The 24,833-nt window shown below is 41.1% G+C and overlaps 1 protein-coding gene across 2 annotated transcripts in view; it reads right to left on the minus strand.

Moving 5' to 3' along the window:
• The window catches only part of Ttc23l (tetratricopeptide repeat domain 23 like), a 61,650-nt gene that overhangs the window by 10,850 nt on the left and 25,967 nt on the right, over positions 1 to 24,833 (minus strand). For both annotated transcript variants that reach the window (XM_048429496.3, XM_087896948.1), the window contains exons 5-11: positions 24,058 to 24,214; positions 22,919 to 23,044; positions 20,136 to 20,313; positions 17,715 to 17,823; positions 11,592 to 11,716; positions 6,065 to 6,208; positions 978 to 1,060 (exon numbers count right to left, since the gene is read on the minus strand). In XM_048429496.3, coding sequence (XP_048285453.2) covers positions 978 to 1,060; positions 6,065 to 6,208; positions 11,592 to 11,716; positions 17,715 to 17,823; positions 20,136 to 20,313; positions 22,919 to 23,044; positions 24,058 to 24,214 — 922 coding nt within the window. The remainder of the gene's footprint in view (positions 1 to 977; positions 1,061 to 6,064; positions 6,209 to 11,591; positions 11,717 to 17,714; positions 17,824 to 20,135; positions 20,314 to 22,918; positions 23,045 to 24,057; positions 24,215 to 24,833) is intronic.

Genomic DNA, 24,833 nt, shown 5'->3' on the forward strand with positions numbered 1-24,833 from the left:
AAAGTCTAAGACACCACATTAAATGTTTTCCTTTATAAGAGTTGCCATGTTGTGGTACCTCTCCACAGCAATAGAAACTCGAACTAAGACACCAATAAACCGGACCCTCTTTGTTACAGAACTCTCTGAGAAAAGCACACAGCCTTTTGGATCACATTTATTTGGAACCAAATCTCTAAGTCTATGAATTTGAGAAAAATCTTCAGAACCTTGAGCTCCATTCTGTCAAATGAGAGCTTCATATTGGGTAGTTATAGAACTTTAAATGAAATTGTTTCTAAAAAGGACCTAGCTCAGTTGGGGATTTTAGCAAACACAACCATTTTTAATCTCACTTTTTTTAAATGGCAGCAATTCAGTGCCAATATCACATTGAGATGTACAAGTATAAATGATAAGGAAAGAGAGGAGATTGGGTTAGGTCTCTGCCTAGTATCCCCTTTGGCTTAAATCTAAACATCAAAAAAAAAAATCTGAACATGCTAAATAGGCCCAACTGCCTGCCATGTATTTAGAGACCTAGATATATTCAATGAGAAAAATAATTTTAATATGTTCACTTATTGACTGTTGAAATCCACAAATATACAATCTTGTGGCTATCATATTGTCAACAAAGATCTTGTCTTGCAGGATTTGTCTAAAATGCTCAGCACTGAGAGTGATATGCTTAATGTACACACACACACACACACACACACATTATATATATATATATATATAATATATATATAATATATATATATATATATACTGCATATTACTACAGTCATCTTCTGGAACTCTGGACCGTAACCTAATAAGAGAGGAACTAATTATGTCCAGTATAGAATTTGACAAAAACTATAAATGAGCTAAGATTTTTGCTTAACTAGATAATCACCAGTACCTGGCTGAATCAGACAGGCTGATTCATATACCATAGTGACAACATGGTTTGTGTCTGTGGAAAATCTGACAGAAGATGCAGAACTTACCTCTGCAATAGGGTAAGGAGGCTTTTAGTTTCTTTGCTCTTGACGTGCTCAGTTCCATAGACAAGAATTTGAACCATCAGACACTGTAGGTGAAATGAGAAATGTAACAGGTTACAGACACTCAGAGCAAACATGCCAATGTCAATTGCAAGCCAAAGCCAGAAGCAGACTGGTGGGCCTGGGCTGTCCCAAGTTTACAGATGGAATGCATGCACTTCATCCCACTGGTTCCTGGCCAAAGAGAAGAGTGGTATGGACTGAAGGCTCAAGTTACTTTTTGTAGCCTGCATGTGATATATACACAATCCAGTTTACTGCACTTGTTGCTATAGACGACCAAAGCAACAGGACCCCAAAGTGATAGCATCCGTCCTTAAGACATGGTTATAACACTGGTCTCTATCAGGATATTGTTTTTAAAAAAATTCAAGCTAAATAGATACACAATTGAACTCCATGTATGCCTGCCAAAGCTGCCTTGTAGTCTGATGTTGATCACATTATTCTTAGGCAGGTTTCTTGATGCTTTATTGCTGACATTTGTTTCCACATAAAATAAATCTAATCTCTATCTCAAGCAGCCAACAGAACCTAAGCAAATGCATGAGTTGATTTTCAAAACACCGGACATCAGACAATAAAACAAAAGTGATTACCACAAAGAGAGAAAGTGAGTGTGGCAAATGACATGATTGCCCTAGGTTACCTCTTTGCATTTCTGGGCTATCATACAGAAAAGAAAGAGCAAATTAGGTTTACCAGAATCTCTCATGAAGCTGAGAGTCCAAGTAGACGTCTAGAGAAGGGATACAGAAAGGAGATACCTTCACAGGAAAACAATGGGGATCTGCAGTGACCCTCCCAAGTAGCAAAGGCTAGCCCTTGCATGAGAGAAAACTGCAGAAAGCACAGAAAGGAGTCATGGGCAGGGAATGGTGGGCAGAGCACCTGGCATTTATGCCAGGTTAAGTTAGTGACTGTTCTCACCATGACTAAATGGTGTCTAGTCTCATGCGAGACCTCCAAAGCCACACAAACAAACACCAAGTTGTTTACGAGCAGTTTAACTGGAATGAATTTCGAGAATAATTAGAAGACTACAATGAGATCCAATACCTACTAAGGTCTATAGTGTCAGCCTTTAATCCCAGCACTCTGAAGGCAGAGGTAAGCAGATCTCTGAGTTTGGGGCCAGCCTGGTCTACAGAGCAAGTTCCAGGACTCTGGAACTCAGCATGAAAAACAAACAAACAAAAAACAGTGAAACCTATAATGACAAAAAGCATCCAATCAAAACTAACCAAGAAGCATATGGGAACAGTGGCACATTCCTATAATCCAGCTCTCAGGTAGCTGAAGCAAGAAGAATCATGACTTTAAGACCAATATGAGCTATAGGGAGACCCTGTCACAAAAAAAAAGGAGGAGGAGGAGGAGGAGAAGGAGATGCAGAAGGAGGAGGAGGAGGAGGAGGAGGAAAAGGAGGAGGAGGAAGAGAAGAAGAAGAAGAAGAAGAAGAAGAAGAAGAAGAAGAAGAAGAAGAAGAAGAAGAAGAAGAAGAAGAAGAAGAAGACGAGCACACTGGATGCCCTTCCAGAAGTACTGAGTTTAATTCCCAGAAACCACATGGTGGCTTACAACCATCTGTAATGGGTGCCTCTTCTCACCTGCAGACATACTTGCAGACAGAACACTTTACACATAATAAATAAATAAATAAATCTTTTTCAAAAACTATCATTGGAACTATATTTGTTTTCCACTCACTGCCCCCACGTGTGTGTGTGTGTGTGTGTGTGTGTGTGTGTGTGTGTGTGTGTGCTAAGGTTGAACAGATTCATGGACACACACACATACAGAGAGGGATCAAATAAAAACTTTGGAGATAAATATGTCTTACATAAAAACAAACTGGATATGATTAACAGCTGTTTTGATACTAAATTAAAAAAAAATTTGAAGACACTGAAATGGAACTATCTAAATCAAAGCTAGCTATGGATCATCTCAGTGTAGACAGAATAACAATTTTATAATATTCAATATCTGCTTCTAATTAAAAGCTCTCACCAACTTAGAAGGAAAGGAAAACTTCTTCAGTATAATACAATATCTGAAAAGATCTATAGTTAACATCAACTCTAATAAGGAAAGCCTAAAGAATTTTTTCACAAAGTTTGGGATCAGACAAAGGCGTCTGCTCCCCTCTGGTCTACTTGACACAGCTTTTGCATTCTGATTGCGCAGTAGGATAGGAAGAAGAAATGCAAATCATCCAGCTTGGAATCAAAGATACCATATTTATTAGCACATAATGGGACTATCTGTGTGGAAAATCTGACAGAGCGCACAACACCGGTACTAGAGCTAACAAGCTAAGCAAATGTGCCAAGGTCATGAGACACAAGATTATAGAAAACCCAAATCAATTGTGTGTTCACATATCAGCAACAAACAATCAGAAAGATATATTTTAAACAGGATAAAAATGCAAACTCAGATAAATATGAGAAAATACGTGCAAGACATATATTGAAAACTACAAAATATTATTGTGATAAATTATAATTTATATTAATTCTGTAATCCATGTTCATGAGAGAGGTCACAAACACTATTAAGATGTCATATCCCACCTGGGTGATGGTAGCAGCAGGGAGGGCAATAGCGCAAGCACAAGCAAGCACATGTAAACTCACAATGAGTAAGCAAAACTGGCCAAGACAACCTGTCAGTCGACCCAAAGCATGGTAACTAGTGACACGTGCTCCTAGCCAATCACAACACTACCAGCAGCGACTGCCAGGTTCCTGTGGCAGTTTAATTTCCTTAACCCCATAACCGCTCCCCAACCCCAACACACCTTTTTACAATAAAGAGCTTCTGCATTGGAATCTCCAGAGTCTGTGTCTTCCACATCTTCTCACCCCCTGCCGCCCCTCCCTGGGAAACAGGGATAGCACAACAGGTGGCAACAACAGCCAGCAAAAACCACAATGGCCCATGCCTTTAATCCTTCAATCCCAGCACTCAGGGGCAGAGGCAGGCGGATCTCTATGAGTGTGAGACCAGCCTGATCTGTAGGGTGAGTTACAGGACAGCCAGGGCTGTCACACAGAAAAACCCTGTCTCAAAAACAGAGAGAGAGAGAGAGAGAGAGAGAGAGAGAGAGAGAGAGAGAATAAAATCTCTACAAACAAATCTGGGCCTTCTGTGCAATCTCAGTCACAACTCCAGTAAGTTTTAAAATATGAATTGACATAGTGACTGTAAAATTCCTCTGGAAATGTAAAAAACCCAGAATACCATCAATAAATTTGAAGCAAAATTAGAAGTTCCCAAATTAAAGCCTTGTTTTAAAACTACACCACTCAATATGCATTAGCATATAGACAGACAAATCAATGGAACAGAAGAGTCTAGACACGCAGAAAAATCTTTATTAAATCTGTTAGCATGCAGAGCCATGGGCTTCATTTCCATATGCATGTATCAGTTTACATGGTTCTTGCTGCCCCAGTGGCCACTGTCCCCGGTGAGTGACCCCTTCCTCACCTCTGCTCTCACTCACACCCATCCCATGATGCTCTCTGGTTCCTCCTCCCCCTTCTCTTTAGATTCTCACAGTAACTTCTCTACTTTCTTAAAAAAAAACTCTGAAACACACCTTTTATTATATTTTAAGACACAGAGTCCTAGTACATTTTGTAGACCAGCTTGGCCTGAAAATTTACAGCCATCCTCCTGGCCCTGCATCCCAATTTCTAGGATTACAGGCTTACATCATGCTCTTGGCATTGAATCTGCCTTTTTAGAAATAAAAATTTGGGCTGAGAGATGGCTCAGCCGTTAAAGGTTAGGCTCACAGGCGCGCAACCCAAAGATGAGAAATGAACAGTTCCACTAAGGTTCATCTCGTGAGAAAGCTGGGTGACAGTCTTGCCCTTTCCAAAGCTCAGGCTACACCCTGATGAGGTCAGTAACTGAGGGCTGTTCTCAGTCCTTCAGGCTTCGGTACAAGAGTGCTTCCACTGGCTTTCAAAAGCTCTGGGTCTCATACCCCAGCCGAAGGCCCTCTCCTTCCTGTTGACCTATGGAAGGGACTAAGTCCAGAAGGTTGAACAAACTCCAACAAACAAAACATGCTGCTCTTGCCAGGTATCACCCAGACAGCACCAGTGAGCAATACCAGAGGGGTGCTGTGTGATGGTTTTTGTTTTTTGTTTGTTTGTTTGTTTTGGTTTTGTGAGACAGGGTTTCTCTGTGTAGTCCCTGACTGTCCTGGAACTCACTTTGTTGACCAGGCTGGCCTTGAACGCACAGAGATCTACTTGCCTCTGTCTCCAAGTCCAGGGATCAAAAAAGTGCACCCCCATGCCTTGCTTAGCTCACTGAGTCTCTAGCCTTTTTTTATGTTGGTATACTCACTGGTTATAGACCTTAGAAAGGTTAACAAAAATCAGAAAAGATTGACATATTGTGCTGACTGTTGTTGATTGTCAACTTGACCACATCTGGAATTAACTAAGACTCAGGTGGCTGTGGCACACCCATGAGGGATTTTTCTTAAATCATTTGAAGTGGGAAGCCCCACCTTTAATCTGGGTCTTTTGAGGTGAAAATGTACACCTTTAATCAGGGTCACACCTCCTGCTGGAAGCCTATAAAAAACATGAATGAAGGAAGCTTTAGTTCTTGGCCTGCTTGCCCTCACTCTTGCTGGCAAATCCATCCCATCACTGGCATTAGAGCCTCCTTCTTCATGATCCCATTGTATACTGAAGACCAGCGGAGACATCGAGCCTCATGGACTGAGCAACCACGAGATTCTTAGACTTTGTGTTGGTAGAAAGTCATTGTTGGAATAGCTGGATGGACCACAGACTGCAATCCACTCTCATAAAACCCTGTGTGTGTGTGTGTGTGTGTGTGTGTGTGTGTGTGTTCATTCGATTGGTCTTGGTCCTCTAGAGAACCCTGACTAATACACATACATATATGCACACATTTCCCCCCATATTCTGCTTATAATAAGCCCATGAATAAATGGTAACAAAATCAACTAGAGGTCGCCTTTCTTCGCTCACCTTCCTTAGCAGCCGAATCGCCTTTCTGAGCTCTCCTCTGGCAAAACAGATGCTGCCCATATTGTAAAAGGTCTCGGCTACTTTTTCACCACAGTCACCATAGATGCCAGAATTCAGTGTACACATTAGCAGTCTGTAAGCCTCCTAGGGGGTAAAAATTCAAAATAAAATTAGCCATGCCTATGCTGCGGATATAGTGAAAGGTCCTTTTCCCCACAATGACACAATCAGTCAGGAGCAGTCAGTGACGCCAACTCTCCCAAGTACTCTACCATATGCTGAGTTAATGTTCCCGCTGATAGTTGATGCCAATTAATTCACACACACACAGTACCAGCTAATCTTCAGGCTGTTCTATGGGATGGGAGCTATCGCTGTGCTTTCTTTTCAGAGAATGGAAAGAGGCCTAATAAAAGCTCAACTCTTTTGCAAGATGGCTTTGGCCACAGAGTCAGGATTCCATGCCAGCCTAAATTCCATGTTTCTTCCACTTTTTAAACTTTCAGAAAAGCCCGCGAATAGCAGAATCAAACTCATAAAATTTCTACCTAGATTCACAGTGTTTACCACTTTTCCACATTTATTTTATTGCTATTTTCTTAGATACATGTATATATGAAGATGGGTAGTTATGCAAATATTGTTATTGAAAATCAGTTATATACCGGGCAGTGGTGGCACACACCTTTAATCCCAGCACTTGGGAGGCAGAGGCAGGCGGATCTCTGTGAGTTCGAGGCCAGCCTGGTCTACAAGAGCTAATTCCAGAACAGGCACCAAAACTACAGAGAAACCTTGTCTCGGAAATCAAAAAAAAAGAAAAAAAAGAAAAGAAGAAAGAAAGAAAGAAAGAAAGAAAGAAAGGAAGGAAGGAAGGAAGGAAGGAAGGAAGGAAGGAAGGAAGAAAGAAAGAAAGAAAGAAAGAAAGAAAGAAAGAAAGAAAGAAAGAAAGAAAAGACAGAAAGAACCCACTGATTAAATCTCACTGTACCACACATCCATCCATCCATAGCCGGTGGATATTCAGGCTGATCGCACTTTCTTGCTGTTGTGAAACAAACAGCAATGAAGGCACATATGCAAGTATCTCTGTGGTAGGACAGGTAGACCACTTCCGGGCATATGGCTGGGTCGTGCGGCAGTTTTAGTTTTCCATTTTTGAGATGCCTCTGCACTGATTTCGACCAGCAGTAGGCAACGGTTCCTCCGTCAACATATCACTGCCAGCATTTGCCGCCATCTGCTCTCTTGATTTCTAGAAATTTCTTTTCTTGATTTTGTAGCTGTTTACACTCAGGTGAGATGGAATTTCAATGAGGCTTTAATTTGCGATTCTCTGGTGGCTACAGACATTAGCCACTTTAATACACATTTATTGGGTATCTGTACTTCTTTAGAGGACTGTTTGTTCAGGACATTGTGCAGTTTTCTTTCACCCTCCCCTTGTGTGTCTAGTGTTTGCACTTCTTTATATATTCTAGGTATATCTGTTTCTAAACATGCAGTATTTAGAAAGAGTGAAGAGGCTTAGTTATTCAGTTCCTGCTGTACTCTCATGAATTATGTATGGCACTGCCTAATTACCCATTTTCGAATGTATAAACAAAACATTTCTTTAGTACTAAGTTGAACATATAATCATCATTTTTATGTGCTGTATTGAAGCAAATAGTTTACATATTTTAATATCTTAATAGTTTTGAGCGTTTAAAACATGAGTGTGCTGTATTTACCTCATTTCTACTCTTCATTCTCTCCAACTTCTTCCACACAGCCCCTCTCCCATACACATTCCCTTCTCAAGTTCATGACCTCTTCCATATGTACATGGATTTAGGGGCCACCATGTAGGCTTGACAACATATTAGGGGGTTCACCCCTGAAGAAAACTTGGTTTTCCCTCCCTCTTCAGTCACCGACAGCCTGTAGGTCTTCATCTGGGGATGCACCTTGTGAACGTTCCCCTGGTTGGCACGTCCACTGGTATGGTCGTATGCGGGTTTTATTGTTGGGAGTTCAAGGGTGCAGCCTGCATGTTCTGACCAGAGAAACCACCTCACAGCAGTCCTCCTGGTCCTCTGGCTCTTACAACCTTTCTATTTCCTCACTTGCAATGCTTGTAATGCTCCCCGAGTCTTAGGGGTTGTTGAATGATACATATTTAAGGCTAACTACTACTACTTTTCAGCAAACAATGCCAATAGTTCAGGAATGTCAAAACTCTATGCTTTTGCATTTTTCAGAATAAGAAAGTGTAGATATAGTTGAAAGATGTCTCTGTTAATTTTTCTCAGTATTCAAAAATAATTGACCTACCTAAGTAAATTTATTTCTAAGTATGTCCTCTTTTTTTATACTCATGTACTTGGCATTATTTTCTTTACTCTTCAGATTTTCCATTAATAGTGCAGAGATACAAAACCCATTTTTTGTGATTTTATCTTTTAAAATTTGTTAAACTTACTAGGTGTGTGTGTGTGGGGAGAGAGAGAGACATCTTTAGGACTTTCATATAACATTTCATCATTCTGAAGAGATAATTCAGCCTCCTTTTCTAATTTGAATACTGTTTGTTTCTATTTCCAGACTAATCACTTGATACTTTCAACACAACGTTAAAATGAAGTATTGAGAGTGGACCTTCTTGTCCTATCCCTACTCTATGACACTCAGAGAAAAAGCTTCCAGTTTCCCCCCACAGAGTCTGATACCAGCATGGGCTTTTCATATGTTGATGTAGGAGAGTTTCTATCTATCTGTTGCTTTCATTGGTTAATTAATAAAGAAAACTGCCTTGCCTAATAGGTCAGAAAATAGGTAGACAGGAAAGACAGAACTGAATTCTGGGAGGAAGAAAGCAGGGTCAGGAGAGCTGCCTGCCATGAAGCTGCCAGGTCAGACATGCTGAATCTTTCCCGGTAAGCTATGGCCTCATGGTGCTACACAGATTATTAGAAATAGGTTGAATAAATATGTAAGAGTTAGCCAATAAGAGGCTAGATATAAAGGGCCAGGCAGTGTTTAAATGAATGCAGTTACCGTGTAATTATTTCGGGTGAAGCTAGCTGGGCGAATGGCAGGAAGCAGCCCACTGTTCCATCTACAAATGGCGCCCAAGCTAGCCAAGATCCGGGCAGAATGCAGCCCGCTCCTTCCTTTTACAATATGTGGTCTTTCTTAGGTTGTGGAAATTTCCTTCTGTTCTGGTACTCTACAAGGAGCTTATAACTCACACCTGGCTTGGAAGTAGGTTAAAGAATTCCTTTTCAGAGCAGAAGATGTACAATCAAACTACACATAAGCAACCTCATGAAATAGTTGTTGAGCGCCTACTATGTGCTAGTTACTGCTTGACACACTGGGCGTAACTGGGTACACACTGGGTAGTGAACAAAGTAGACAACAGTTCCTGCCCTCAGGGAGCTTCCTCTCCAGACGGCAGAGCTATTGCTCACAGTCCTGCTTTGTAGCAGATTAGAACTTAATTGTGCTCAAGGTGCTTTTTTTTGTTATTTTGTTTTTTGTTTTTTGTTTTTGTTTTTGTTTTTTGTCTGTTTCCAAGAGTTCACTATTCTAGAGAGCACACAGTTTTAGAAGAGGAGGGCTGTGAAGCACTTTGCGTGTGCAATTTTATTATGAACAAGATTGTTGTGGAATATTACTTTAACTGGGCAAAGATGTGTTATATTTGTTTATGCTGTATTTGTTTAACTATGTAAAGATGTGTTGCATTTGTTTCACTTTGCCTGCCTAAGGCACCTGATTGTTCTAATAAAAAGCAGAATGGCCAATAGCTTAGGCAGTATAAGGCCTCACCCTTTCTGAGGAGTGGATGGGGCATAGGGTAGGGAGAAGGTGGGAGGAATGTCTGGACTGGAGGGAGAGGGAACTGGGATTGGTGTGTAAAATAAGACTGTTTTAAAAATAAAAAAGAATAAGCTATTAAAGGCTGAAAAACTCATCTTTGAAAGTAAAATTATAGACCTGAGATTATTCTATGGCACTGAGATTCAAAATTAACCTTCTGAGCTATTAGAAAATGTCACAGTCACTCTGTTTCTTTCATTTTTACAAATATTAGTTAATAAATGGTGTAGGAGGTTCTTCTGTCTGTGTGTTGCTTTCATTGGTTTAATAAAGAAATTGCCTTGGCCTTTTGATAGGGCAGAACTTAGATAGGCAGAGTAGACAGAACAGAATGCTGGAAAGAAAGGCAGACAGAAAGCCAACATGGAGCCGCCAGGTAAGACATGCTAAATCTTTCCCGGTAAGCCACAACCTCTTGATGACATACAGATTATTAAAAATGGATTAGATTAAGATGTGAGAGTTAGCCAATAAGAGGCTACAGATAAAGGGTCAGGCAGTGATTTAAATGAATACAGTTTCTGTGTGATTATTTTGGGTGTAAGCTAGCTGGGCGGCCAGGACAAAAAATAGGCCCGCATGTTCCTCTTACAAATAAAAACATCATTAGTTGTAAAAATACTTATATGTGGCATAAAGGAAGCTTTTATTAATGAAAAGAAATAAATCCTTAATCCTAGGCTTATAAATTCATTTTAAACTAGTTATATGGCAGAGGAGATCATGTAAAATCTCTCCAAGTGTTCCCACTTGTCTGAGGAAGCATAAGATCTCATAACACAAAAAGTTCTTCACTGTATTCAAATACATAGAGCTTAGGTCATAACCTCCTAAGCAAAAGACTTAGACTAATGGGGTCATTAAATAAAAATGTCAGTATCTGTGCTGGTTGTTTTCAATGTTAACTGGACACAAGTTGGAGAGGAGGGAACTTCAACTGAGAAAAAAATACTTCTATACATCAGCTGTGGGTCATTTTATTAGGGATCAATGGGGGAGGGCCCAGTCCATTATGGGTGGTACCACCCCTGATCTGGTGGTCTTGAGTGTAAGAAAGGCTGAGCAAGCCAAGGGGAGCAAGCCAGTAAGCAGTACTTCTCCATGGCCTCTGTATCAGCTCCGGCCTTCAAGTTTGTCCTACGTAGGTTTCTGCCCTAACTTCCCTCAGTGATGGACTGTGATGTCGAACTGTGAGATGAAATAAGTCCCTTTCTTCCCAATGTTTTATATGGACTTGGTGCTCCATCACAGGTCTAGAACTCATAACTGAGACAGCACCTAAGGCACTTTACAGAAGTTAAATGTGAAGATGAGGTTGTGTCTAGTGAGCGATGAAGGTGAGACTGAAAGGGAAACACAACCGTGAAAAAAAAAAGAAAGAAACCAGCAGTTAGATCCAAAGGTAGTGGCTAGGTTTGATTCCAATTAGTAAATTTATAAAGGTGGAGCTTGAAATGTACTGGATTTGAAGGACTTCACGTATTATCACAAAAGCAAACTATTTTATCAATATCATAAGCCGCAGCAGTCCTGTGTGTGACATCTAGTTTCATCTGACACTTGTGTGAACTCTAGTTTCTGAACTGTGAGACAAAAAAAGGCCATCTATCTATATCTAACAAACAAAACAGAAGTCATGTTTATGACTTGGTAACCTTACATGATTTTCGCCATTTTGGAGGAGCCATGTACAAAAGTCTTCAATGGTGGTGAGACTCTCATTGTTGTCAGAGCCCAGTATCTGATATGCACTAATACTCCTTATATAATATATCTCAACGGCATCTGAAAAAGAGGAGAGGATTATTTAAAGCAAATTTCAAGCCTTCGTAAATGTCTATTATCAGCTTGGGTTCCTTCGGCATCATCATGCTTAAAGTCTGTGCCTGCTCCTACCTCAGGTTTCACAAAACCCTTCAAAAAGATCAAGACAGGATCAGATAGAACCAGACAATAGGCTCATGATGAAACACACGTATGGATTTCAAGTGGGGGGAAAGGGCATCAGTCCAAATAGTCCTGTTATCTAAAAGGCCCAAATAATTCTCATATTAGACACTCAGGGACATTAAAAGACGATACCTCTAGCTAAAACTTAGATATTTTGTGTTTATATATAATGTATGTGTATATATTAAAGATATATAATAATATCAGTGTATGTATGTATATAGAGATATGATTTGACAAACGGGTCCTTGAAGGAAATGCCAGCATTAAAGGTGGAGCAATGGGTGTTACCATTAAAAGTATGGTAATACTTTTATATTATGGTAATACTTTTAATAAAAGTATTAAAAGTATAAAAGTATTAACTCAGAATGCCTTTTAAGGGACTGTGATGGTTAGGAGCTGTGACTAAAACCGGGGCCCTCCAATGCCTGCTTTACCATTCTCTCTTTTATTCTATTTTTTTCACAAAACATATCTTGTTCATATTCCCTTACCCCCCTCCTCTTAGGTTCTCCCCTCTTCCCCATCTCCCTATCCACCTTAAAAAAAACTGTCTCAAAAACTAAACAAAAACACTAAAATAAAAACAAAGAAAATTAACACATAAGTACCAAAACAAAACAAAAAGCACACGATACACACAAGGCCACAGTGTGCATTTTGCATTGGTCAACTACTCCTGGGCACGGAGCCCGCCCTACAGCGTGTGCTTGCCTTCTACTGTCAGCGTATTTGGCAGTTTCTCTAGCTGAAATGTCATATCCATGAACGACACATCGAGAGTAAAAATGAAGGAGGATGTACTGGTCTTCTTCCTTTTAACTCTGAGATAAAACTGCCCATAACCTTGATAGATGCAGGAATGTTGCTGTGGGTAGCTCCATGGCCATCATTCCAGTTTCCCCGAGGGGCTGTCCACCGTCTTCTTGGTGGCTGTGATGGCATGGAATGTAGCCATGAGTACGTCAAGTATGCCAAGTAGTCAAGTCACGGACTGTGGTCAGGTAGGGCCTCAAGTTGTCATGCTTCTCATGGCTCACACTCATCACAGACTTGTGCGCAGCATCAGAAGAGCCAAAGGTGTTTTCTCTTTTGGCCCAACCTTACCAGTGGGCCCAAACTTTTCCATGATTGTGAAGACTCCAGTAGACTCCACAACATACATACAACTACCCCACTTGATGTTGTCAGGATTACAGTCCTGGAAGATAGAAATGGCCTTCCCATGAGAAGTTTCCTTGTTCTCAGTATTGACTGTGCCGCGTAACTTGCTCTGGGTAGATTAATACTGGAGCATGAAGACTATGTCATTGAGGTCAGTTAAAGACATCATCGATGACAATATCCACTTCCTCACAGCTGAAGGCAACCTGAGTGATCAAGTGTCCAGTATGGCCAAATCCGTCCATTTCTACCTTCACCATAATGTCTCAAGGTGGGCATTGCATGTGGCTGTCTGTGGAATAGGAAGAGCTGAAAGTCCTTCTTATGGTTTTTTTTTTATTACATCTTAAATTTTGTTTTTGAGGGTGCACAAAAAGGGTGGTAAGGATAGGTATTTATGTGCCACGGGCACACACGGAGGTTGGAGCACAGCCTTCAGACATCAGTTCTTCCCTTCCGCTGTGCAGAGTCTGGGGACTGAATTCAGGCATCATGATGGGTGGTAAGCACCTTTACCTGGCCATCCTCCATCCTTCCTTCCTCCATCCTTCCTTCTTCCATAACATCCTTATGTAATGGAAATTATGTTGAACTGCTATTATTCTCTCTTCAAATGCTAGGTAGAATTCCACAATGATATTGTCTGCACCTGAAGATTTTTTTCTTAGAAAGGTGAACCACAAATTTATTTTTAATCCTTATGAGGCTATTAAGCTACTTGTTCATCGTGGATAAGTTTTAAATTCTTTGTACAGGACTTTAAATGAAACAAAGTTTCAGATCTTTTTGTAACTAAGTCTTCAATCTCTTCTTTCATAGTATTACCTTTATACATTCTTAGAAAACCTTTGCTCTTGAGTTTAAATTTTAGTTTTTTTCATTTTAGAACTTATTTTCTCATGGCTACTTTTTATTTTCAGTTTGAGTGCATAAAGTTTTAATCTAGCCGAAGTTTAATTTAGTTAATGATAAAACTTGACTATATACAATTTCTAAAACTTTTTTTATTTTATTGTACTGGACTACATAAGGCTTCTTTTATGCAAACCCTTGATGCCTCATATGGTGCTACTCTTGATTGTTAACTTTATGTTACTTAGAATCACCATGGCAACAAATCTCTGGATAAGTCTGTGAGGAATTAGCTGAAATGAGAAATCCTGCCTTAAGTAAGGCCAGTGTCCCTCTGTGGGCTGAGATCCAGGATGAATTAAAAGGAGAAGGGGAGCTGAGAATGGGCCCTCATCAGGGCGCTGCTTCCTGAATGTAAACCAATTGCTGCCATTACACCACACATTCTCTGCTCTGATGGGATGTACTGCCCGGAACTGGTAGCCAAAAGAGACTCTTCCTCCCGTCACTTCATCAGGTATAGTAATGCAGCAATGAGACATGTGGCTAACGTATCCTGCTAGCCTCCCTGTCCATCAAGTCACCTGCCCTCCCAGCAGTCCCCTTTCTTAGACAGTTTTGTTTCTCATTTTATGTCCTTTGTACATATTTCTGCAAATGACATAGCTTCATTCTTCTTTATGGCTGAAAACATTTCACTGTGTGTGTGTTTTATCCATTCCTATCAATGGACACCTAGGTTGTTTCATAATTAGTAAACACCAATATGCAAGTAACTGTTTACACTCCCACTGATAGTGTATAAGAGTTTGCTTTGTTTCACATTCTCTGATTTGTTGTTGCTTGTTTTTTGGTTTGGTTTGTTTTTTTTGTTTTGTTTTTTGAGACAAGGTTTTTCTGTAGCTTTGGTGCCGGTCCTGAAACTAGCTCTTGTAAACCAGGCTGGCCTTGAACTCACAGAGATCCACCTGCCTCTGCCTCCCCGAGTGCTAGGATTAAAGGTGTGTGCCACCACTGTCCCCACTGTCCAACTGGTCCACATTCTCACCAGCATTTTTTCTTGTTTGTTTGATGGTTTTAGTTACTTTTGTAATGAAAATTTCTAGCTTCTTTCATTGTATATTCATATCTCTATACAATCTTTATATATATATATATACAGTGTATATATGTATATATACAATGTGTGCTTAGAAAGTCTTTTCTCTAAGTTTAATTTTAGTTCTTTCTATTTTAGATATTTATTATATATTATGTATTTATTATATATTGTTATATATATAAAATGAGATTTATTATAAAGTTTATCTACAAATTTTTTATTTTCAGTTTTGATGGACAAAAGTTTAATCTAGCTGGAGTTTGATTTAGCTAATTACAAGGCTTGTAGATACACATTTGAAAACTTGACTGATTTAAGAGGGGGGCTACACATGCCTGCTTTCCTGTGAATTCGGCCTGGGGTGATGGAATCTCAACTTAGCCTCTGTGTGCTCTTCTCTGTTTCTGATGTTGAATTACTTCAGGTTTATCGGCTATTGTTGTCCACTTTTGTAACGGTTGCTGCCTTTAAGCTACAGCTATCCGAGTCAGCAAGTGCCCCTCAGCAGTGTGGCAATAAGAGCCACAGACTGAGGAAATTCCGTTCCCTACTAGGAGAACTTATCTAAATCTTTTTCCCACTAATGAACTCAAGATTCAAAGGTTGAGGTAGAATCCTGCTTCCCAGAGAGGCTGAATACCAAGCTGCTCACATAGCTCACCCCCAAGAAGTCCTCATGGTGCTTTTCCTAGCCCCTCCTTATAAACCTTTCTCCACCTGGCTCCTCCCTACAACTTCCTGTCAGCTAGTTGCTTACGCAACCTCCGGACCACAGGTGAATTTTATTTAATCAAACACATCTTTGCATCATTAAGCAAATGTTCCAGAGCACAAACAAACGTAACACATCCTAAAACATATCCCACAACAGGCCATCTGGAAGGCTACTACGCCTACCACTAACCAGGGCCACAAGGTTATTTGCATTTCATCTCCTAAAAACTACTTGCTCATTTCATTATCTCATTTATTGACTCCTTTTCGGGGTTGTTTTTTGTTTGTTTATTTGTTTGTTTGAGTTCTTTTTATATTCTAGATATCACTCAGATGTAGAGCTAGCAGAATTTCCTCCTGTGCTGTAGGCTGCCTCCTCGATGTTTTCCTCCGCTGTGCAGTGGTTGAATTTCGTGAGATCTCATTTGTCAGTTGCTGGTGTTGTTTCCTGAGTGACTGCAGTCATGCTCAGAAGGTGCTCACTGCACCAACAATGAAGTGTGGCCCCTGCTTATGTCTCTATCACTTGGGGAATTTCAAGCCTCATCTTTGGTTTGGTGATCACATTCGGAGCTGATTTTCTTACAGGATAAGAGATAAGATCGAGTCCCAAGCTTTTACATGTGGTAATCCAGTTTTTCTGGCACCTTATTTTGAAGAGCGTGTTTCTTTCCCCAATGTACATGTTTGACATCTTTTATTTAATATTAAAAAAGAAGCATGTAGGGCGCTGACAAGATGACTCAGTGGTAAAGGAACTTGCTTCCAAGTCTGATGACCTGAGATTAGATTCAACCCCCAGATCTACATGGTAAAAGAAAAGAACTGACTTTTTAATTTTCACATATGCACCATGGCATTCACACATGCAAGCATATCTATTTGATAGTAAGCACATGGGCACACACACAGAATAAATATTATTTTTAATTAAATATTGAGAAAAATGTTTTCTTGAAATTGAGGTTTTTCTCATATAAAAAGCTAAATATTCCTCACATTTACAAAAATATCAAATTTCTTATAACTGTAAAGTATGAAAATTTCTTATACATGGAATTCACACACCATGGGTATATATAAATCTTATAAGGAAAAAAATTATTCAATGAAAATTTAGACTTATGAAGTCTTTAATGAACATTTGATGTTGAGAAAACAAAATAAAAAACTTTAAAGTACAAAACAATACTCGGTAACATAGGAAAACAAGAGGAGAAAATAGTATGGAGATTCCCTCTCCAGTTCTCTCCCTCTTCCCTTTTCTCCAGTCGGAAAATAGCCTGCATCATCATGGATTAATTTTACAAGCAGAAGGAAAAGACATTTTACATTCTGCACAAACCCCAAATTCCTCTGACAGGGCAGACCCCACCCCATCGTCTATGGAGCCAAGACAGAGCAAAGGTCCTTTCATGATAGACGCCGGCATCCTTTAGGCTGCCCAAGCCAGCACTGTCCTCCCTCACAGTTCTTCTGTCTCTCTGCCACCCAGTTTCACACCAACAACCTTGGACAGAGAGGTCTTGCTGGAGGATCCACTAGACACTTAGCTTCCCTCTAGAAATCCTAGAACATTATCTCTGAACACATGTCGCACCATTTCTTCCTGCCACATCATTTTCTCTTGGAAGCCAGAAGAAAGGCGTTAAAGCTGAGTGCAGGGAGAAAAGCGTTGATGCTTCCCCTTCTCCTGAGCCCTCGCGGTAAGCCATACTTACAGTGTGCATGAGATCTGTAAGTGTGGCAGACATTCTAAGGGAATACAGGAAAGAGAAAATAGTTGGTTTGGTACTCAATTAATCTGGGAGGATATCATCAGGTGTTACCTCATGTGTTATTATGGAATTGATATTTTTACAAAATCGTGACCAGCTTTATCTTTCCATTATGTGAGTAGCTACCTATAATCTTTTATTTATATATGGATCACTCATTAGTTTGCTTTTCATGTCACCGGGGAAGGACGGTAGATGCAAGATCACCTCTTCCACATACCTCTGTGCTGGGATTCTCCGGACATGGCATAAGCTTTAGCCAGTAAAGCACTCGCCTCGGCAGTTTGGGGGCTGATTTCAGAAAACGAAGAAACACAGATAGAATAGGCCTGGAAAAGAGAAAACCATGACAAGATCAGTCCTGTTCCTTTAACTCTAAGCTCCTGGGTCAGATTTTCTGAGTTCAAATCTCTGCTGCCACTCGTTAGCCATGTAACTTCAGCTGAATTAGCTGTAACTCTGTGCTCCACTTTTCTGATCCTTAAAGGGAGACAAAATGATGATACCTCCTTTAAAAGTCTTTGTGGGTTAAATGAAATACATGCTCAAGCACACACAATAAAAGCAATCTATAATTTTTAACTCTTAGTTTTTGGTGTTGCTATAAGCATTGAATATTCATTACTTTCTTCATTCTGATTTGCTTGTTTTTTTGCTTGTTTATTGATTGGTTGTTTTTTGTTTGTTTGTTTTTGTTCTTGTTTTTTTTTTTTTTTTGAGAGAGAGAGAGAGAGAGAGAGAGAGAGAGAGAGAGAGAGAGAGAGAGAGAGCGTTTCTCTGGATAGCCCTGACTGTCCTGGAACTCCCTCCATAGACCAGGCTGGCCTTGAACTCAGAGATCCACCTGCCTCTGCCTCCGGAATGCTAGGATTAAAGATGTGCACCACCACTGCCTGGCTTGACCACAGTTTTAAGAGAGCCTTGAATTCAAAACTCACATCTTTCCCTGCAGGCAGTGACTCTGGCACCGAAGCAGATCCTCCCATGCTTCTCCCCGTTGTCTGGTGTCTATAATCTTGGGCTGTCTAACTGTTCTCCATGCTTTTTCTTAACTCTATGGGTTTCAGCATTAGACTGTGGGGCTGTGCTACTATTTTTCCAATTTCTGAAATCCAGCATATCTATACATCTGTGGTGAAAGCAGATTTCTGACAGCATTGCCACGTTTTATTCAAAAGAGAGAAAGGTGAATTTAACTAACAGTGCAAGCACATTTTAAATGGAAGTGCCTTAAATGGTTTTCATACCACAGGCTCAATATTTGTTCCTTTGTTTTGGTTTTCCCCGAATATTTGTCAATTAGCTACCTCCAAGGGAGATATACTTTTATTTGTTTAACCTTAAATTTGGCAAGAAAATCAGCTGCAGTGAAGTTAAAGGGCACCCGACATAACAAAATACCACGAGTTTTACATAAGAGGCCATTCTTAGAATTACTATTACTGTGAACAGACACCATGACAACAGCAGCTTTTATGATGGAGAACATTAATTGGGGCTGGCTTACAGGTCAGAGGTTTAGTCCATTACTGTCACAGCAGGAAATATGGTGGCATGCAGGCAGACAGGTGCTGGAGAAGGAGCTGAGAGTTCTACATCTGGATCCACAGGCAACAGGAAGTAAACTGTCAATCACATTGTGTGTGGCTTGAGCATATATGAGACCTCAGAGCCCACCTCCTCAGTGATAGACTTCCTCCAACAAGGTCACACCTAATCCAACAAGGCCACACCTCCTAATAGTGCTGCTCTCTATGGGCCAAGCATTAAAAATTATTATTTATTATTGTCACTATTATTATTTGTTTGTGCATGCAAATATATATGTATAGACACATGTGGAGGTAAGAGGGCTATTCTGTGGAATCTACTGTTTTCTTCCACTGTCACATGGGTTCCAGGGATCAAACTTTGGTCACCACTCTTCCCTTTTTGTCTTCTTCAAGTCAAGTTCAGCTGCCCCTTTGCGTTTTTCCTTTTGGGTTGGACATAGGTTTGGCTTCCTCCTAGCACTAACAGAGATGAGAGGCTTAGGAGAGGATGTGTCATTTCCCAATTAGGTATCAGAACACATATGTTCAATAGAGTCAGGGGCCTCTGGTCAGGTTTTTTAGGTTTGAGGTTGTTGTTTGGAGGAAAGTCAAGGTTAACATGTGTGGTAATTTGAATGTAATTGGCCCCCATAATTTCATTGGTTGTGACACTATTAGGGAGTATAGCTTTGTTAGAGTGGGGACACCTTGTTGGAGGAACTGTATCACTATGGGGTTGAGCTTTAAGGCTTCCTATGCTCAGGGTATCCCCGAGAGTCTCAATCAACTTCCTGTTACCTACAAGATGTAGGCCTCTCAGCTATTCCTTCAGCACCACGTCTTCTTGCATGCTGCCATGCTTCCTTTCATGATGATAATGGACTGACCCTCTGAAACTTAAGTGACTTCCCTCAATTAAATGTTTTCCTTATAAGAGTTGCTGTGGTCATGATGTTTCTTCACATCTATAAAAACCCTAACTAAAACAACATGGAACCAATTCTGCCCCTTAAGATGTTAGGGTTAAAGTAAAGAACCAATCTTATCTCCTTGTTATGAGAAGCAACTGGGCCTGGACTCAAACAAGGCCACCTTGCCAAAGAACCAACCTGCTGCAAATACTGGATGGCTTGCTCATGGTTCTTCCTCAGCTGCTCAATCTGAGCGACTTCTTCATACAGACTAATCAGATCTGATGTGCCATGGCCCTTGGCAATGATCACATTGCCAATGGCCTTTTCAAAATATGCCAGAGCGAGGTTCATCCTGTGCATGGCCAAGGAGGCTCTACAAGAAAAGGAAGAAGGTGAAAAGTCACACAGACTTTTCTTTGCAGACACATAAGGAATTAATTTCAAGAAGAATTTGTCTTCATAGACAAATCATCTGGACGGTTGGCTCAAAATCCAGCATTGCTTTAAATAAACTCCCATTATTCTGAATTTTGCCCACAAAGTCACACAAACTACCAGCATTTGCCTAACCCATGAATATGTTTGATTTTCATACAATTCCTATAAAAATGGGAAAATGTCACCCAGAAATTTATAAAGTGGGATAATTTATTCATAAACACTGACTGTGGATCTTGTGATACCAGTGAAGGTGGGGTTAAACACCAGCCCTAATGACTCAGCAAAAAGCTTGTCATTGCCAACATTGGACATACACTCACAACGCAGAAGCCGGAGAAGTCATGTAAATTTGAGAACAGCCTAAGCCACAGAGTTGAGTTTAACTCAACAAAGAGGAACTCAGGGCTGCCTATTTGTGACTTGCACCTGAAGAGAGCCAAGGCCTGCCAATTAGCCATTCTGGCAGACTGATCTTATCATGAAGATGAGGATGAGGGATAAAAGGCACTGGTCGATTATCTAATCAATCTTTCCGACAAATAATCTCTTATATCAACCAGACAAGTGCTTCTCTTGACCAAAAGTATATCTCTTGTTCTTCAGACATCAAGAATGGCTCCCAGCAAGAGCTTTGAGGGAAATATTAGCAAGTTGTTTGACCGTGACAATCTTGCCTTAGTATGTCTACCCTTCAATGGAAAAAGGCATCACTACAATCAAATCTAGCAGCATGGAGCAGAAAATAAGCTACAAATTCAGATGTTTCAATGACAAGCCAAGTTCTTAAACTCATTCTGTCACCTCCAGTTAATCTTTCTCTGCCTTGTTTTCTTATCTGTCAAATAAAACTATTAAGAATGCCTACCATTATAGGTTACAGCCAAGCCTGAGTGAAAAAAAATTCCAAAGCACTCAGAACAGGGTGTGCTATGTGTTATACCTAGTAAGCATTCTAACACTTAGTACACACACAAAACATACTCAAAGACTGTGGTGTGGATGAGTAAAATAAACACTGGAACTGAATGAGAAAGGAAACATGGGCTTGTTTCACGTAAAGCCGAGCACTTTAAGTACAGACCTTGGGGATAGCAGAAGACATTCACCAGAATCTAACCATGGCCCGATGGACTTGAGTCAAAGTCTGACTTTGTTCTGAACATTCCAACATGTCCCCACCATGTCCCGTTTGACTTCTAGAGTCCTGGCTGTTTTGAGGAGGCAGATGTGACACACGTGTTTCATTTTCTTACCATTCAGCCATCTGCCCTCCCGTGCCAAGTGCTTATAGCTTTTAAAAAGAGATTTCTCTCCAGGATGTGAAGATATTTGAAAAACCTGGGGAGCGGTAAACCTTCATCATTTCTTTTTCCTGATAATCTGATGGGCCCACTCTCCTTTCTATATACTCAATTCTCAGAGGATCCTTAACTCAACTCAGAAGTTCCCAGTCTTGCTCTGGCTGGAACACACCCCGTGGGCTTTCCTTAAGCGCGCATGTCTGTCCAAAGCTCTGGTAGTCGTCTTCAGTGTTCTTTCCTTATCTGCTAAGATGCCACACTTGATGGCAAACGTAAGAGGCAACTTAGAAAAACAAGCCAATCCCGAAGTAAATGCCAAAAGAGTTATGGTACTGCAGGGCAAAGGGAGGCGAGCTCAGCTCACAGATCCGCTATGTCTTAGTGAAGCCACCTGCCAGCAGCAGCGCCCAGTCCTCCTAATGATGCCACCCCAACTCAGTTCCTCATGGCACGGGGACCCCGAATCATAAGATCATGGGTCTGTTATTTCATAACTGTTAGGAATCATAATGTAAATATCTGACAATGCAGGATGTGTTTGCGACCCCAAGGGGTCACAACCCACAGGTGAGAACCACTGCCTGCTACCAATTGCTCAGACTCGGCTCAGTCTCCCAGCTCTCTGAGGAAACCACAATCTTACTGACCACCTTAATGGTGGTTGTAAGGATTAAACATGACAGTGTACCGTAAACTCATAGAACTCACTGATGTAGGTGGGTCTTGTTTCTATGTGTTGCTTTCATTGGTTAATTAATAAAGAAATTGCTTGGCCTGATAGGTCAGAACATAGGTAGGCAGAGTAGATAGAACAGAATGCTGGGAAGAAGGGAAGTGAGGCAGACGCCATGACTCCCTGACCCAAGATGGATGCAGGATAGAATCTTCCTGGTAAGCCATGACCTCGTGATGATATACAGATTATTAGAAATGGGTTAATTAATATGTGAGAGTTAGCTAATAAGGTGCTGAAGACAATGGGCCAGACAGTGTTTAAATGAATACAATTTCCATATAATTATTTCGGGTGTAAACTAGCCGGAAGCCGGGCAGTGGGAACGTGGCCCACGGCTCCTTCTACAACTCACAGTTGATACATATGACTTCTATTATCCGTTGAATTCTGGGCTATGTGCTCTGAACATTTCCCTCCTTTTATCAGGTCAGAGACCAAGGGGGGGGAAAAACTCAGACCTCATTCACAAAATCTTCTGCTTCTTTATGACCAGATCTTACCTGCCCAAAGCAATGGTTAGGTCTTTCTCCGAGACTTGGCTTCCACCAATGCCTCCGTTGCTTAACTCTTTCAGTTCCTTCATGTTTCTGTCCGCTTTCTGCAGGTGGATATAGGCCCGTTTGCCAGTGGGGCAGTCAAGGGAAATGCCAAACACACTAACGGCCACTGTACGGAGATGGCCCCTGGGGAAGCAGAGCGGCGTTTGAAAATAGGTGTTTATTTAACTGTGTTCTCTATTCTCCATGTGGATGTCATCAAGAAGGGAGAATTCTCTGGAAAAGAACACGGCCTTGGGCTTCCTATGGCGGCTGCCTGAATCCAGGTCTGGAATGGTGTCTGCGGGAACTAACGGAAACTGTAATTCATACTAGATTTCCTTTAGAGACACGGACTGCCTGACAACAGTTACTCATTTTCACCAAACTGTTTCATAGCAATGGGAAATGAGAGGAACTAATTATGCTGAAAGGGACTTTTTGGTTCATTTCAAAAATCCAAGGAAAGCAGGTTTGGGGCCAGAGGCAAATAGCAGGGAGGAAAATCCCCTTAATTCCCAAACATCCTTCCATTTCCCGAATTTCAGTCTCTGCCCACTAAGGGTGCAACAGCAGAAGACCACATATCAGCTCTACAATCTGACAGATCCAGCATAGAGGAGGGGGAAGGTGGGGAGAGAAGGGGCCTTCTGAGCTCAGAATGTCCAAAATCATTCAGGAACTCTACTTCTCTGGTCATCTCCCGAGAGGGGAGAATATACACAAATATCAAAACCACACAATGCATTTTTTGAGGACTTTTTTTGATAACACTTTGCTCTCTGGTGTCTGGAAAGGTCTGTGTATCAAGAGCTTGTATACTAGCATGATTCTACTGGGAGACCGGGGAACCCTGATGAACTGTAATCCACTCAGGGCAGATGCCCTTGATGGACATGGTGGGTTTCCAGCACCTTCCTCCTTGTTTCTCATCTCCTCTCTGACTATAAAGTCATTCCTGCGTCCGCACCTTCTTACGTGGACCTTATGGAGGACCTAGATGTTAGAACAGTTTCACGGGAGCCAGTTCCATTTTCCACCCTCCCATTTGGCACGTGGCCTATAACCTTCCTCACCAGATCCACCTGGGAAAGAAAGGATATCGGTTTTGCAGGAGCCAGGCTATCCCCAGGGTGTAGTAGAGCATGACCAGAGCTCCCAGGATTTCCTTTTTCTCCTTGTCTGGGGTTATGTTTCTCTTCCAGGTCAGCAGCGTGCCCCTGGCCGACTCAGCGTGTTTCTTGGCCTGAGATGGGAGGCCTGAGGAGGGTTACAGAGGTGTCAAAGAAGTTAGGAAATGTCAAGAAAAAAAAAGACAATGCATAAGGCATGTCCCAGTAAAGGGTATTCCTCAAAGAGCAGAAGGCAGACAGTGTGGTTGTCAGGTATGGTTCCTAATTTAATGAATCACAGTATCTGTGTTTAGACAGCACTGGTCCCCGTTTCTCACCTAGGCCTAGTAAGCTGGACTCTCTAGAAGAACAGGCCCAGGAAGTGCTATTTTGAACTCCACAGATGATCTTTATGCAGTCTCCCTGGCACTGACCTGTGGACCTCAGTTTAGAAATCCCTAACTGGCAGGGGCGGGAGCTGAGCAGCCCCTCTGAAATGCTGTTGCAAATGCATGTGACCTTTTCAACTTGCAAGCTTCTCCATCTGCCATCTGAGTAGCAAATGATACTCATTATGAAAGCTGCCCCTTACCAAGCACATGAAGACATACGGGGCTAGCTTTCAGCTTTCTGGAAAATACATTCTATAAATATAAGGGGTTAGGAATGTAATTATTTCCATATGAGGTTTTTTTTTGTCCAATCCAAGATGAAGCTGGTCATACTAATTGGACACACACACACACACACACACACAGAGTCCAATT

This window comes from Myodes glareolus, chromosome 15 (assembly GCF_982192425.1).
Source record: "Myodes glareolus chromosome 15, mMyoGla1.1, whole genome shotgun sequence".
NCBI classification, from domain to species: domain Eukaryota; kingdom Metazoa; phylum Chordata; class Mammalia; order Rodentia; family Cricetidae; genus Myodes; species Myodes glareolus.